Raw genomic sequence first — 14,133 nt, forward strand, 5'->3', positions numbered from 1 at the left:
CTGAGCAGCATGACAGTGATATTTTGTTCAATATGGGGGTGTTCGTTGAGGTTTTTAGGAAGCAGAGAGGACCAGTTACGTGGTTATTGACATTCTAGCAAAGGCATCCAGACAGATGTTAACCTGCCACTCCCTTATTACATCATTCACTCACTGTGGATTTTGGCCAACCAAAACCTAAAAAAAAAAAAAAAAGCGTTCTCTTCTTATTAAAAACATTTCCAAACATTTTGGAGACAAGTCTATCGATCAGATTTTGAGACGTACAAGTCCCGTTAAGGGTCATTGTCTTCCTCGCCTGCGAAGGCAATGCCATTGGATAGAAATGCTGCCTTCTCTGGGATTGGCTGACCATTCATCATGGAGGCGGGCCTGTACGTGTTACTGCTGCTTTCCATGTTGTTCCTGGCCAAGGCTGCCTCTGCACTATTTCTGATCCCGTAGCTAAAATAGATGATAAAGCCTGGACCACAAGGGGAAAAAAAAGGACCAAATGCATTAGACCAGCAGTTAACCTCAATAAAAATAGAAAGTTATGAATCACTCTGAAATCACAGCTCTACCTTTAGGTTTAGGACTGATGTCAATGCAAAGTTATGACAAAGTTCTGCTGCAGACTGTGCCTTCAGCCCTCATATCTGCATAATATTAGCTACTTTACGGGTGACTCACACACATAATAGCTAAGGAAGTGCGTGAAATGACTTTGTTTCTTTCCCCCTCGCTCTCTTAAAATATCGCCCATTCAAAACTCAAGTAGGAAAAAAAAAAGCGCATTGTTTCGTTAAACTTCAGAGACTTACCTATAACCATCCAGATGGAAAAACGCATCCATGTGCCTTTGTCTAGCTGCATCATAAGGTAGAGGTTAATGAACATGCTGAGGACTGGGAGATACGGCAACAGAGGAACCTAAACCAAAACAGATCCACATCAGCAGCTGTCACTCAAATCCCTGTACAGATGTCCTGACAAACCATGTTATTACTTAATAACTACATACATGACTACAGTGCATGATTTGCATAGAGGTTTACATTGGAACGCCACTCTCGGTTTTTGTGTGACATAGGAAATTATTAATATTATGAACAAACCACATGACTTGTGAATGCTATCAAATACTTGAGTTCCTTTTAAGCAATACCGATATAAAAAATCTTTGACAACTCTAACCTTTTTACTCACAATGACACAAACTGCAAAATGACCTTAGGAATTTACTCATTACACTAGGAAAATGCAGAAATATTTCCGTATGGCTGTGTCGAAACAAAGCTTGTTGGGGATTTCACACTGTGCTGTGGAGTTCTGTGAAGTGTAGACACTGCCTGCTAAATGTTTTGCCATAACAGTTGGGTTTCTATAAAAAGAAAGGATTAAGTGGAGTGAATACATCTTTATATCTCCCTAAAACTAAAAAGATCCTTGGACCAGTATAGTAAGTATTGTTCTGATTGCCTACCCCTTAACTTGCAAAAGACACTATCACATTATATGAAACTTTATGTGATAGACTGTGCAAGGTCAACATTCACTCACCTTAAAGGAGAGCTTGGCTTTGCTCTGTGGCTGTCTTGAGATCAACAGTGTGATACAGAGAGAGACAACAATCAGCATGCTGAGAACTGCCAGGGACCAGATTTCAAAGCCGCCCTGAACTGCCACCACACAAAACACACAAACACAGACACCTGGAGAGAGAGAGAGAGAGAGAGAGAGAGACAGAAACAGAGAGAAAGAAAAGCATTTAACTCAAAGGATGTTTATACAGTTATTCTGGTGTGCGTCTCTTCGTCAGACGACACGTTGCATGTGAGTTTCTCTTTCTGTGTGTTGTGCATTGGTGTCTTCATAGCTCACCTAACACGCAGGTGCAGATGTTGACTATGGAGCCAGAGAGGCGTGAGGGTTCAGTGATCTTAGGGCAAAGCAGATTTCTGATGGTACAGCTCTCCTCAGGCAGGATGTCTGCACTGCTTTCATTAATGGAATCAGCCTCTTCGTCCTCCTGAGAGTTAGCGATCTGATACGTCACAATCACACTGGGCTGCTCAGGCTGGTACCTGCAAAGCAAAGAGCATCTTAGTTACTCCAATAACAGAGAGAAACAGACAATCATCGGTCAGGCAATTAAACGGCAGTGTAAACTGGGCCGCAACGACTCAAAATGTATCGTGATCCGTGTAATACAGAAAAATACATTACGATACCTTTTACAGTCTGACACGTACGCTCAAAGGATTTCAGCTAGCATCATTTTTACAGCAGATCTCAGTGTCAAATCTAGTACATCAGTGCTGTAACACTACGCCGTCCTGTGGCGCTGGAAAAGTCCAGCTTAAAGAACGGACCTGCGTTGAGAATGTAGGCTAACAAAATGCTGGCTATTTACTTTCCATTGCTGCCTTAGGTTTTCTCTCTGAGAGTCTTAGGCCTGGTATGTAAAGCCGCTTTACGACAATGTCCATTCTAAAAAAAGCACTGTACAAATAAAAGTGAATTGAGTCGTATGGCTTAAATAACCGTAGTTTGTCTTTTAGGGAACTGTCTGGTTTTTGTGCAGAGGGAAACTTCCTCTAAGAGGTATAGAACAAACCTTAGAACTAAGACACAGGCAGCCACTAAAGTGTATGCCAACAGTGTGCCAATGGACATAAGATCAACCAGATCCTTCAGGTCAAAGAGGAAGGCCATGACCGCTGGAGAGAGAGAGAGAAACTTGTATTAGAAGAATGATTCAGTCCTTTTAACAATGAGTTAAAACAACAACTGAGAGCAATTTATAACCCATCTTTATAAACAGAAGTGTGGATGCATTGTTCATTTTACAGAATGGAATACGTACTGTATGCATTTTCAAAAACACAAGACATGAGAAAAGTGTATTTTCAAGTTGTTTACATGCTGCAATCATTAACAAAAAACAGCCCCCAAAACAGTGTTTCATAGTGACTGTGTACTTCCGTAACTTTTCTCACACACACACACACACGCAGACACACACACACACACACACAAACTCTGTGGCGCAACTTCCTCCCTGTTCCTCGGTACGCTGATTACCAAACCCACATCACACACAGAACTGGTGCAGTTTTGATCAGAATGTGTGTTCTTGCCTTCATCGAGGCTACCACGAGGTTAAAACATTGTTGTACTGTTGGCCATCTGCCAAACCTAGCCGAGCTTACCGGACAGGAGCCCTGCCATCATGGTGGCAATGATGGGCGTCTTCCTTTCACTGACACGAGCCAGAAAGGAGAAGAGAAGCCCGTCTTGAGCCATGGCAAAGATAATACGTGGCAGGGGGAACATGGAGCCCAGGAGACTAGGCGTGGGGCGGACAAGAAAGGAAAGGCCAAGGATGGGGCAGGAACAGAAGCAAGAGACAGAAGAAACGGGGGGGGGGCGAGAGAGAGAGAGGAGGAGCAAGAAGAAGAAGAGATTGATCATCTAAAAAAAATAAAAATAATACTAATGTTGCTTAGCTATGAAAACGTGCCAAATTCAGAGAATTTCATACAGTGCAAAAAAGATGTGCACTGACAGAAGACAAAGAAGAAGAAGAAGAAGAAGAAGAAAAAAAAAAAAAAACATAGTTCTTTTTCCTTTTATTTATTATATGTGTTCCATCATTCGCTGTGGTTCTGCTTGACCACTGGGACAGTGTTGTAATTCTCTGAATGTTATGGCACAGCTCCCACTCAAATTTTAAACTAAGAGAAGGTCAACGTGCTTGCTGGGTTTTTCTGCTTGTAACGGGGTTAGGTTTTGGGGCCGGGGGGGGGTTGGGGGTAGTTGGAGCGTAACGCTTTGTGTTGACACGATGCAGATTAAACGCGTCTGCGGCATCCTTTTTTGAAATCTGTAAAGGAAATCCACTCCGTTAGCCGTATTAAATCCCCGTGCTCACCTGCCGCAACCCCGGATGTTAGTGTGGCTGTTACAGGGGTTTTACTTTTCTCACTGATCCTGGCCAGAAACTTGAAGAGAAGGCCATCCTCAGCCATAGCCCAGATGATTCTGGGCATTGGGAACATGGAACCTAGTAAACTAGTAAAGGGAAAAACAGATGGATGCAGACCATGCATGAAAGCAAAGCCCCAACACAGCAATTTCAGTATTTTATGTACACCTCAGAACAGGAATATTACTGAGAGGTAAGGCTTCATGCCAGGAGAGCCTCATTCCAGTAGTACCGTAGTTAGGCAAATTAGGGAAATATCAACAAAGGGCAGCATAGAGGTAACCGAAAAAGCCTTGAGTCTTTTCTCCATATGTCATATGAACATGAAATCATACATTTATAATTATGGATAGATTTAGCAGGTCTCTTGCACAGGCAGTGGTGAGTGGTAGCAGAGGGTGGATGACTTACCTGGTGGACAGGGCGCAGAGAGAGCCCACAGCCACCGCGTACGTGGCCCCGTCCCAGCCCACGTACTTAAACGCCACGGGAAGAGGACTGTTCTTATCCAGCATGTAGTACGGCATCATCATGGTGAGGGCGGCCGACACTCCAAAATAAGCCACAAAACAGATGAGCAGAGAGGCCACGATGCCAATGGGGATGGCCCTCTGGGGGTTTTTCACCTCCTCCCCTAAGCGTAGAGAAACAGCACAATGACGCTCGGGTTAGTGGTGGAACATTTTGGGTTATAACAGGACAGCTGTTATATACCTTTACTAGCTGAAGACAGACAGAACAACTGGTTTCCTTTGCAGTTGGAATAAATGTAATTTGAAGCAGGGTTTTAATAGGCTGTCGCACCCCCCCCCCCCCCCCCCCCCCCCCCATCAGTGTGTGTGTGGGGTGGGGGCATGAGATGTTACACAATGTTACACAAAAATTTTTACCAAACATCTATTCAGGCCAAAGTTCAAAATGAAACTAAAAAAGTACTAAATCCACTTCATTTCCAATTCCAAAGTATGTTAGTGAACGATGTTCCAGGCATCTTCTGCAGCACTCAACATTTTGGCAACTCATAAAATCGAAACCAGTGTTTATGGATCAACGTGACTTTACAGTGACATTGGTCATAACACAGAAATAGGTCACAGTCTTTCTGTGTAAGAGCAAACACTGATGTACACAATGTATACAGCAAACAATACCAAATAGAGTCTGTCACTCACCTGTGGTAGCAATGCAGTCAAATCCAACAAAGGCATAGAAGCAGGTTGCAGCTCCAGACAAGACCCCTGTGAATCCAAAGGGCATGAAACCCCCCACGCCCAGGCTGTCACTAGATAAAGTCTCTGTCCCACTGAAGATTAAAAAACATAACAACAAAAAAAAAAGACAGGTTACGATACATGGGGGAAAAAAAAGTAATCTGCTTTTTGTGGACACAAAGCACAGCACAGATTTTCCAACCCACAAACAATGATGGTTCACATAAGGTGGTTAGTGTTTACACAGAAAAAGTGCATCATCTGTTCTGCTAAAAAGTGATCGGTTCTACGCATTCTGTATGCTTTAGTATTCACAGCACAACAAAAAACCAATTACTGAGGGGAAATAAATGGAAAAAAAAAATACAAGGCACGGGAGATATTTGTATTGGGAAATACAAACTCACTTAAAGCTAGCTGTGCTGTTGAGAATTTCTTCCGTGACGAGATTCCAATTTTTCAGCGATCCTTTGATCAGGCCCGACACCACGACAAACATGAGCACCAGGACGTTAATGCAGGTGAACACCTTATTGACCAGGGCTGATTCCTTCACTCCGAATGCAAGTAAACCTAAAAGCAGAAGGTACACACTCAATACAACATCGACTGTTCATTCACATATTATTAAGGATCCTTACGGCGAAGTTGAAACCGTCGCAAATTGTTTTAAAATGGTGAAGTGCTTTGTCACCACGCGACGATTTTGATTTCTTTTTTTTTGCCTTACCGGTTAGAGTCAGGATGATAACGACGGCAAACATGTCCGGGTACTCGGCCAAGACTCCTGGAGCATTCATGCTCACGTGGAGCTTGCAGAACTGCTCGATGTGTTTCCCGATCAGCTCGTCAAACGTGGCGCTCCACGCTCGAGCCACGCTGGAGGTTCCTGAACAAATGAAACCACCAAACACATTTTTATTAACGCTACAATAACACTGGCATTAACACTTCTCAGCTGCTAAGATTTGTGTTTGATTCATTCGGATCACAGGCAGTGTACTGTGGGGTTTTGAGAGACAGACGTATCGCTGTAGATATAATGAGGAAGTTAAATAGAAGCCCAATATTAATTTGTCAGTAGCAACAGGACAACAAAACACCATAATCTAAATTACGCATTGTAATCTTATGGTAAACATTGTAGTTGCTATGCATTATAAACCTTTAGGCACTCGTTTAAAATCCTTTATCCAACGTGGCAATTACCATAATTTATAGATAGACTGCGACACTAAGCATAATTAAGCATGATTCAGTAAAATCTTAGAACAAGCACTTAAACTGGAACTGTGTCCTGTAATTCGCAGTAATATGTCTTGATACATGTCTTACCAATAATATAGGAGAGGATTAAATTCCACCCAGTGATGAATGCCCAGAGTTCGCCCACAGTCACGTAGCTGTACAAATACGCAGAGCCCGTTTTGGGCACTCTGGCTCCAAATTCGGCGTAACACAGCCCGGCCATGACCGAGGCCAGCGCGGCGATGAGGAAGGACAGCACGATGGCCGGCCCGGCGTTATCGCGGGCCACGGCGCCGGCCAAGACGTAGACTCCAGCTCCCAGCGTACTGCCCACTCCCAGGGCAATCAGGTCGAAGGTGTTAAGACATCGGGAGAGTCGCGATTCCTCCGTGCTACAGTCCACCACCTTCACCCTCAGTAGCTGCTTCCCAAACCCTCTGAGCATAGCAAGACCCATGGCTTTCTTCTTCTCTCGGCTAAAACGTGACACAACACAGCACGGTCAGAACGAACCAAACGGCAAAGCAAATACAGCAGGGTTACGCCACATGCTAACGCTATACGGATCTCTATGACTTAAGAGAACCTGGCACTACTGCATAAACCAGGGCATGATGGAGAGCAGCCATCATCAGTACTGTAACAGTCATCATTTACTGACAGGCTGGTGGTAAGTTAGACGGATCGGTTCGAGCAGTTACAGTAGGATCCTTTTTTAGCGGTTGGCAAACGCACGGGTCCTCCCAGCTATGCTAAAGTGGATAATGAGGATCAGTTTCAGCAGGGAAATACTCATGTATGGCAGTTAGGCTTTCGGCCGTATGTATTTTGACCCTGGTCCTGTTGGGTCTTATCCAAACGTGATGCCCTACTCAAATTTCCAGAGGGCTATCAACCCTGGATAGCAGGCACCCCTCTCAGACCATCCCCCAATATGGTGAAGCAAAGTAGCTGACATTTCCCCATACAACTATGTCCCTTACCACTTCTGAATGGCAGTGTACCAAACGGAAAAAGAGACACTGGATGATGTATATGAAGACCCTTGACATGAAAAATGATTGGTAGTATTTCAAATGCAAGCTCTACTTAAGATATGTTCAACTATTCAGGCAAGGACTAAGAAGATCAAAGGACTTCAGAGAGTTCTGAGTCAAATTAAGAAAGTCCCATCTACAGATCACAATGTAAGCTGGTAAACAAAACAAGAGCGAAAAAGAGATAAAATAAATCTAAGACGTTAGTTATACCTGTGTTATACGATACGATATATAGTTCTATGATGTTCTTACCAACTGAGATTCTTAGAACTTCACAAAAATCCTTGTATTAGGGGAAAAAAAAATCTGGAACACTTGCCACAAAATCACAGCTCAGTGCTATCCACCACTGCAATATTCAAGGCAGGATAACAACTTCAAATGTCCGTATGTCAGGTACAGTCCTAAAAGAAGTTCTTCTTCACACAAAGGATAAATAGAAGAGCAGGGAGGAGTTTACAATGTGCGTCTGACACTACCTCACGCAAGTCAGATACCTCAATGGCTACAACCCATTCAGACCAGCAGCCTACAAATAGAACCGCGTCATGTCACATGGCCTGGTGAGTCTGAGCAGCTGTGATGACCACACGCACTTTCTTCACTCTGTCACCTCAGCCCGCCACCCTGTCATTGCCACCTGACACACACACACACACACACACACACCCTTGCTATACACATGACCAATACTGTATGTACTAGTTGAAAGAGTTGTCGCACGTGCTAAATAAACTTCAACAGGTTTGAAGAGAAGGACATTTGAAGTACGGACACCTTCCTGTTTATGTTTTAACTACGACCAAAACCCTGTGAGAATTTTCAAAGTCGCTGGGGAGGTAATTAGGGAGGGAGGTAATTAGCGCTGGCAAACCTGAGCCAGGGATGGGCATGAATCAACAATTAAATGGAGTAAGATAGCCTATAAGTTGTTCAAGTGGCATGTGTAGCTACACCATAAAGTTATTTAACTGAATTTCATTTTAGCAGTGACATGAGGAAACTGTTATATTTACCTCTATCAGGCTTTACTTCAAGCCACTAACTTAAAAATACATTGCTGATATTCTTTTTCTCAGTACTTGGGTTAGACGTACTACAAATAAAATAGCCCTGTTTTGAGTAAATGACCAATCAATGGAATTAATCAGTTAATCCATCTGAAACATGTTTTGGAAATGTAAATCTTTACTCTCTAGGTAGAGAATCAGGTCACAACATTTTCAAAACAGTACGCTACTCTGAGCCAGAAAATGAAGTAGTGGGAATCCCTGTATGTCTGCCAATTATGTAAGTTATGATTTTCCTGGCAGGGCTTCACGTGGTAGCCTAATGTTTCTGCAGGTGGAAACCTAACATGTGGCCTTACAAGGAGAATACTGCAGGAATTCACTGAAGAACCGCCCATGAAAATACCTTTAAAATGCAATCACAGTAAAGGAAAAGCAGTCCTGAGATCGAATAAAGAGTGGAAGGGTAAACATGACTCCAGAAACATCTGAGCCAAACGAGAGAACACAGGACAAACTCGTTAGAGCTCCACACACTGTCTCAGACCAACAGTGAATGGTAGGTAGGCTATGGAAACATTGAGGTATTGTACAGTCCAGTGTTACACAAGATACCAGAGCATTTAACATTCTTTGCCCTAAGGGAGAAAGGACAGGAACAGCTTGTGGATGCAAACCCACGGAAGTTGGGCCACTGACAGCAATGCACGCATGTTAACTCGTGCCTCTGTGTGGGCTGGGAGAGGGCCCTGCCCTGCTCTCCTCCAATCATGAAGCAGAGCAGCCACTGGAACAGAAATAAGTTTGGAATGGCAGGTGGTCACACGGAGTTTATTCGCCAACATCTCCTCGGGGGGCTCAAAGTGTCTAGTCAGATCAAACACTGACTTTGACTCCTTGTTGAGGACAAAATCTTTAACCTGGCTAAACTCAGATGAAAAAAAAGAAAGAAAGAAAAAAATGTAATGCATTGTCACAGAAACTCATCATTTCAGTAATAAGAGGCAAAGGAAAGATTCTAGGATATGTTTAAGCAAACCTTGGGAACCCACAAAATAAACAGAATAATCTTTCTGTTCTTTCACAAAATGAACAACACAGAATGAACAACAATCTGGTTTGTGATACAGAGCTAAACTATATAAAGATTGATGCTTTAGCCTACTTTGACTGAGATTTCGGTTTCAGAGCGACATTTTGGTTTCAGAACGACATTAGACTACTTATATTTACGGGCTCCTGCCAGGAATCTCAAGGGCACAGCAGCAAAACAAACCACCCACCATGACACACCCCCAAACACCCCCCCCAAATACAAACACACACAGGTCCACCAAACAATGTGTCATGTGACAGGATCCAGTTAAGACGTTGGTAAGCTGTGTCCTTTCATCACCTTTCCCAAATAAAGCTATGTCACAGTGATCGACACGTTACCGGGTTATCCAAACACTACATGACCCTTTCTTCCGCCACTCTGTCCAGAAGAGCAAACAAATTTCTTTAGAAGTTCAATACAAATTTCTGTAAACCTGTCAAGCCTTGTCCTGCACATCTGCGGCTTAAAGACCTAGTGCTGCGTATTCTATGTGATTCAGAACCCAAAGGACCACAGGGGGCACCTGAATGAACTGATCATAGACCAGGTAGTTGGTTAAAAGTATACCGAAGCCAAACTGAAACACAAGACATACTGTGAAAATAGATACCTAACATTTTTCAAATCTTACAGATATAGGGCCTATATCATGGCAAACGAGTGCTATACTGATAAGGGTTTGGGATATTTACTTCTAGTGAGACTGATGTAGCGAATTCCAGTTCAAACAATACAGACCATCTGAGACCAGTTCAAGCAATACAGACCATCTGAGACCAGTTCAACCAATACAGACCATTTGAGACCAGCAGTTTCTATCAGCTGTTCAACTGGAACCAGACCAAAACATTCCAGTAGAAATTTCTATTGGTTTTTCTACTGGGCATTCCAGTAGATACCAGTTATGAAACCACTTGAATGTGTTTCAATTTCCCTATAAAAACCAATAGAAACCAGTTAATTGCTACTGGTTTTTAAATGGTTTCTACTGGATTTCAACTGGAATTTCCACTAGGGTTGTCTTTAATTTCTATGTAATGTCTTCTATTTCCTTTTATCCAAATTTTACATCTTAGTTTTCCTCTTAAAATTGCCAATTTTGGAAAAGCACTTTGTAAATTGTTCGTTGAAAAAAGTGCTAGCTTATTATAACAGCCTTGTAATCTTTTAGACATCGTGTCAGTATTGGAATATAAACAAGTACTTGATTAACCCACTGAAACACAGACACAAAATGTTATAACAAACGACGTGTGCTGCTATCAGTGACAGATTTTTCGTAGCAACATGGACAGCAGTGTTATTACTTGCTGTTACTGTTTCACACCATTAACTAAAGTGCAACAACAGAAGATAAACAGAAGTAAAGTCTCTGCGTGAAAGACGAATTTCCCGCACTTTTCACTCACCAATAGCAATCAGCGCCACGACACTACAATGTGGATAGTACGACTACATTACCACAGCGTCGCTTGAGTAAATCCACATAGCTATACCGATCAGATTAAAAAAAAAGAAAAAAAAAAAAAACACCTTTCGGAAGCGCTCAGGCCGGCCCTTCACTGACATGTGTTTCAATTGAAACAAAGTCAAAACTGTATTGTAAAGATCCAGATCCGAAATATATGCTGTATCTTAATTTCGTTGGCCATTTCATTACCGAGTTATATATTTTCATGCTATTGTGTGTAACATCTGGCATCCAGAAATTCGCGACATCTGAACTTATCTATATAAGGAAATGCAAGCACGTGCAGTTCGCCATCCCATCCAAGCCACAAAGAACATTCCATAAATCCCACAAATCGTGCATTTACCGCAATGAATAGGTAGGTACGTCTACGATAAAAAAACAAAAGTTAAACAAGCTACAGTCAAGTAGCCTAATGGCTCACATCACACTACCCAAAGTGTGATTGCATCAGCTAAGATGGAGACCATGTGCAACTGCAACTGCATTTACCCCTTTCATTCAACGATGGGAAAGATATTAAAAAGAATTAGTCTGAGCATGACGAAGTTACAACGGTTAATGCTGTGACTAACGAATGAAATACTTAATTAATTGTGGACGATGCTATTCACCCAAAAGAATGATGTTTAAAGTACAAACCTGGTTAGTATTTTAATGCAGTGGCGATGATAGGTCCAGAAATTGGGTTCTGATGATAAGCGTTCTTATTTTAAAAACAATATTACTAAAACTAAAAATAACAAGGTGGACGCAACCGCGCCCTCAGCACGCTACTTAACATTTCTTACTACAACCAAGGAACTACAACCTTGAATGGTGTACTGATTACCCCGCCCTATACATTGTCGTTGGTTGGTTGATATAATTCGTATGTGTGCCAACAACCAAACTTTTTGGTGGGCAGTTTGCAACACCATGCCGACACAGTCACAGAACAATGATAGTATGTTTGTAGCAAGAATTCTGGCACACTGAAGTTATGAGAGCTTTCTAATTAAAGGTTTCAACGATCACTGACAGTGTTACAAACATACAATATAACCGGTTCTCATTTCTCTTTCAGGAAATGAGTGGTTCTTTCTCGCTGCTTGCATGGGTGGATGTCTCTGACTATTTCCGCAGCCAAATAAATCTGAAGAATTGTCAACACATATACGTTGTCAAAGAAAAAAGGGCCAGTTTAGTGTAAGCACAGTTACTCTCTCTGGCACACAACAGTTCATTTTATACTGCACCACACAAAATACAACTGGAATGTGATATATTTTAATGACACATGGCATGTTGTGGATTTTACAATATTTAGATCATTCAAAATTATTTACTTGAAATTCTTAGGCTTCCTCTTTAGGAATAACATGCCTACTTGAAATTCTAAGTCTAATCATAAAATATGAATTTTATTTCAGTGCCTCAAAACTCTAGCTGGGGCCCCAAAAGAGGGCACATTTTGTTTCAACCTTGTACCAACACACGTGTTCAAAAAAAAAAAAAAAATTAATCATCAAGCAAGACATTTGGTAAATAAGGTATTTTTTCTTTCGGGCAGGGACGAAATTGTGCAATCTTGTCAGTTTGCTTTATTAAATGCAACCGCTTTGTGAGCCATGACCACCGAGGGGAGCCAGAACACTGTAAAATCTGTAGCCGGAACTCAGTATTAAAACTCAGTAGTTCAGATTTATAAAACTCTGAGGTTCAAGAATTACAAATGCTGAAGGAGATCTGCTATATAATCACATTAAACCGGCAGAGGATGAGCTTCCTCTCTAAGCTGGGTTCCTTTAGAGGTTTTGTCCTCACTGATGGCTGAAGGGAGTTTTCTTCATTGCACAGGCATGCTCACTGGAGTACTAGAGCCTGAGATCCGTTAAAGCCTCTTTGTAGCAATTTGTGGATTTTGAAAAGTGCAATACAAATCAAAAAGACCTGATCTGAATTCAGTTAATGTGTGTTTTACCAAGGCAGACACCCTCTTTTCTTTGCCCATGGTGTTATCAACTCGGTGCAAACTCATCTCGGATAAAAGTGCTAACAAAGCAACTGAGAAGGTCCTACGTAAGCGTTTGTCAATGTAAGTTTTACTTACGTCAAATATTTACATTTCCACTGACTTAAGGTTGTGTGAATAGAGAACAAAGGTATTAGTTAAGTGCACAGATATCTCAGAACTGAAAACTTTAGATGAAACAATGGAAAGAAAGAAAGAAAGAAAGAAAGAAAGAAAGAAAGAAATTTGAACTACTTTTTGACAGTGCCAGTAAAAATGCACAAACCTGTCACAAAGCCTCAGACATACAAACCAACAATAACAAATGCCAGAAACACGCTGTCGGATGCGTGAGAAATGACTGGCTTCCTGTCCACTAGGGAGCAGCAGTACAGCGTGGGTATCCATTAGCTCTTTAAAAATGAGAACAAATGTTCAGGCACTGTTTGCTTTGGAAGGGGCTTTCAGTCATCAGATCAGCAAATCAGAAAATAGAAATTCCTTAAGCACTGAAGGAAATTTAATGCAGAAACCGAAAATGCCAGTAGACCACCGTGCCTTGCAAGAGAGATTGAACTGCCAGTTCCTAATCTTGATGTTCTGAGCATACCGGAGACTGGGGAGCAAGTCAAGGTCACCAGTTTTAATTGCGTCAATATCATATCCTTTAAAACCCCCAAGATATCATTATACTCTGCCTCCAAAGATTACCGGATGAGGTCATTTTTTTTTTTTTACTGCAGTTGAAAAATAAGGGAATCAAACGCATTCTCTGCCAACTCTTTTCATTTATCATAGTGTTATATGCCCCTTACAGTGTTTTTATATTCTGGAAACGCAGCATCAAAAATATAAGATATTTGAACCTAGTTATACAAATTTTACAATGAACGTCAACATGGTTGCTAGGACGGAAGCAGAATGACATAAAATCAGTTCTTCTAATACACAATGTAAAGTGAATCTCATTTTCACAGCTGTAACTGTAGTGCTGGATGTGTCACTATATTATAGTCATGTGTTACAAGCGCATCCAGTGTGATATCACTGCAACGATTACCTTTTTCTTAAACAAAAGTGTGCAAGGATTA

The 14,133-nt window shown here is 41.7% G+C and overlaps 1 protein-coding gene across 1 annotated transcript; it reads right to left on the reverse strand.

Annotated features, from left to right (window-relative positions):
- Nucleotides 1-275: 275 nt before the first annotated feature.
- Nucleotides 276-6,886, reverse strand: slc7a1b (solute carrier family 7 member 1b). Its single transcript, XM_030778001.1, has 11 exons — nt 6,517-6,886; nt 5,912-6,070; nt 5,589-5,754; nt 5,143-5,273; nt 4,382-4,604; nt 3,195-3,331; nt 2,600-2,702; nt 1,864-2,066; nt 1,543-1,694; nt 804-912; nt 276-463 (listed from the first exon to the last, which is right to left on the reverse strand). Exons 1-11 carry the CDS (start codon nt 6,884-6,886, stop codon nt 276-278), a joined length of 1,941 nt encoding a protein of 646 aa, XP_030633861.1.
- Between the last annotated feature and the right edge of the window lie 7,247 nt (nt 6,887-14,133).

The sequence above is a fragment of the Chanos chanos genome, chromosome 6 (genome assembly GCF_902362185.1).
Source record: "Chanos chanos chromosome 6, fChaCha1.1, whole genome shotgun sequence".
In the NCBI taxonomy this organism is placed as follows: Eukaryota; Metazoa; Chordata; class Actinopteri; order Gonorynchiformes; family Chanidae; genus Chanos; species Chanos chanos.

Bases quoted from the DNA above. Each gene is read 5' to 3' on its own strand.
- slc7a1b (XM_030778001.1), bottom strand. From the start codon at position 6,886: ATGGGTCTTGCTATGCTCAGAGGGTTTGGGAAGCAGCTACTGAGGGTG. The intron at 6,071-6,516 runs GTAAGACATGTA...TCATTTGTTCAG, and splicing joins AATCCTCTCCTATATTATTG to GAACCTCCAGCGTGGCTCGA. The intron at 1,695-1,863 runs GTGAGCTATGAA...CTCTCTCTCCAG, and splicing joins CATCTGCACCTGCGTGTTAG to GTGTCTGTGTTTGTGTGTTT.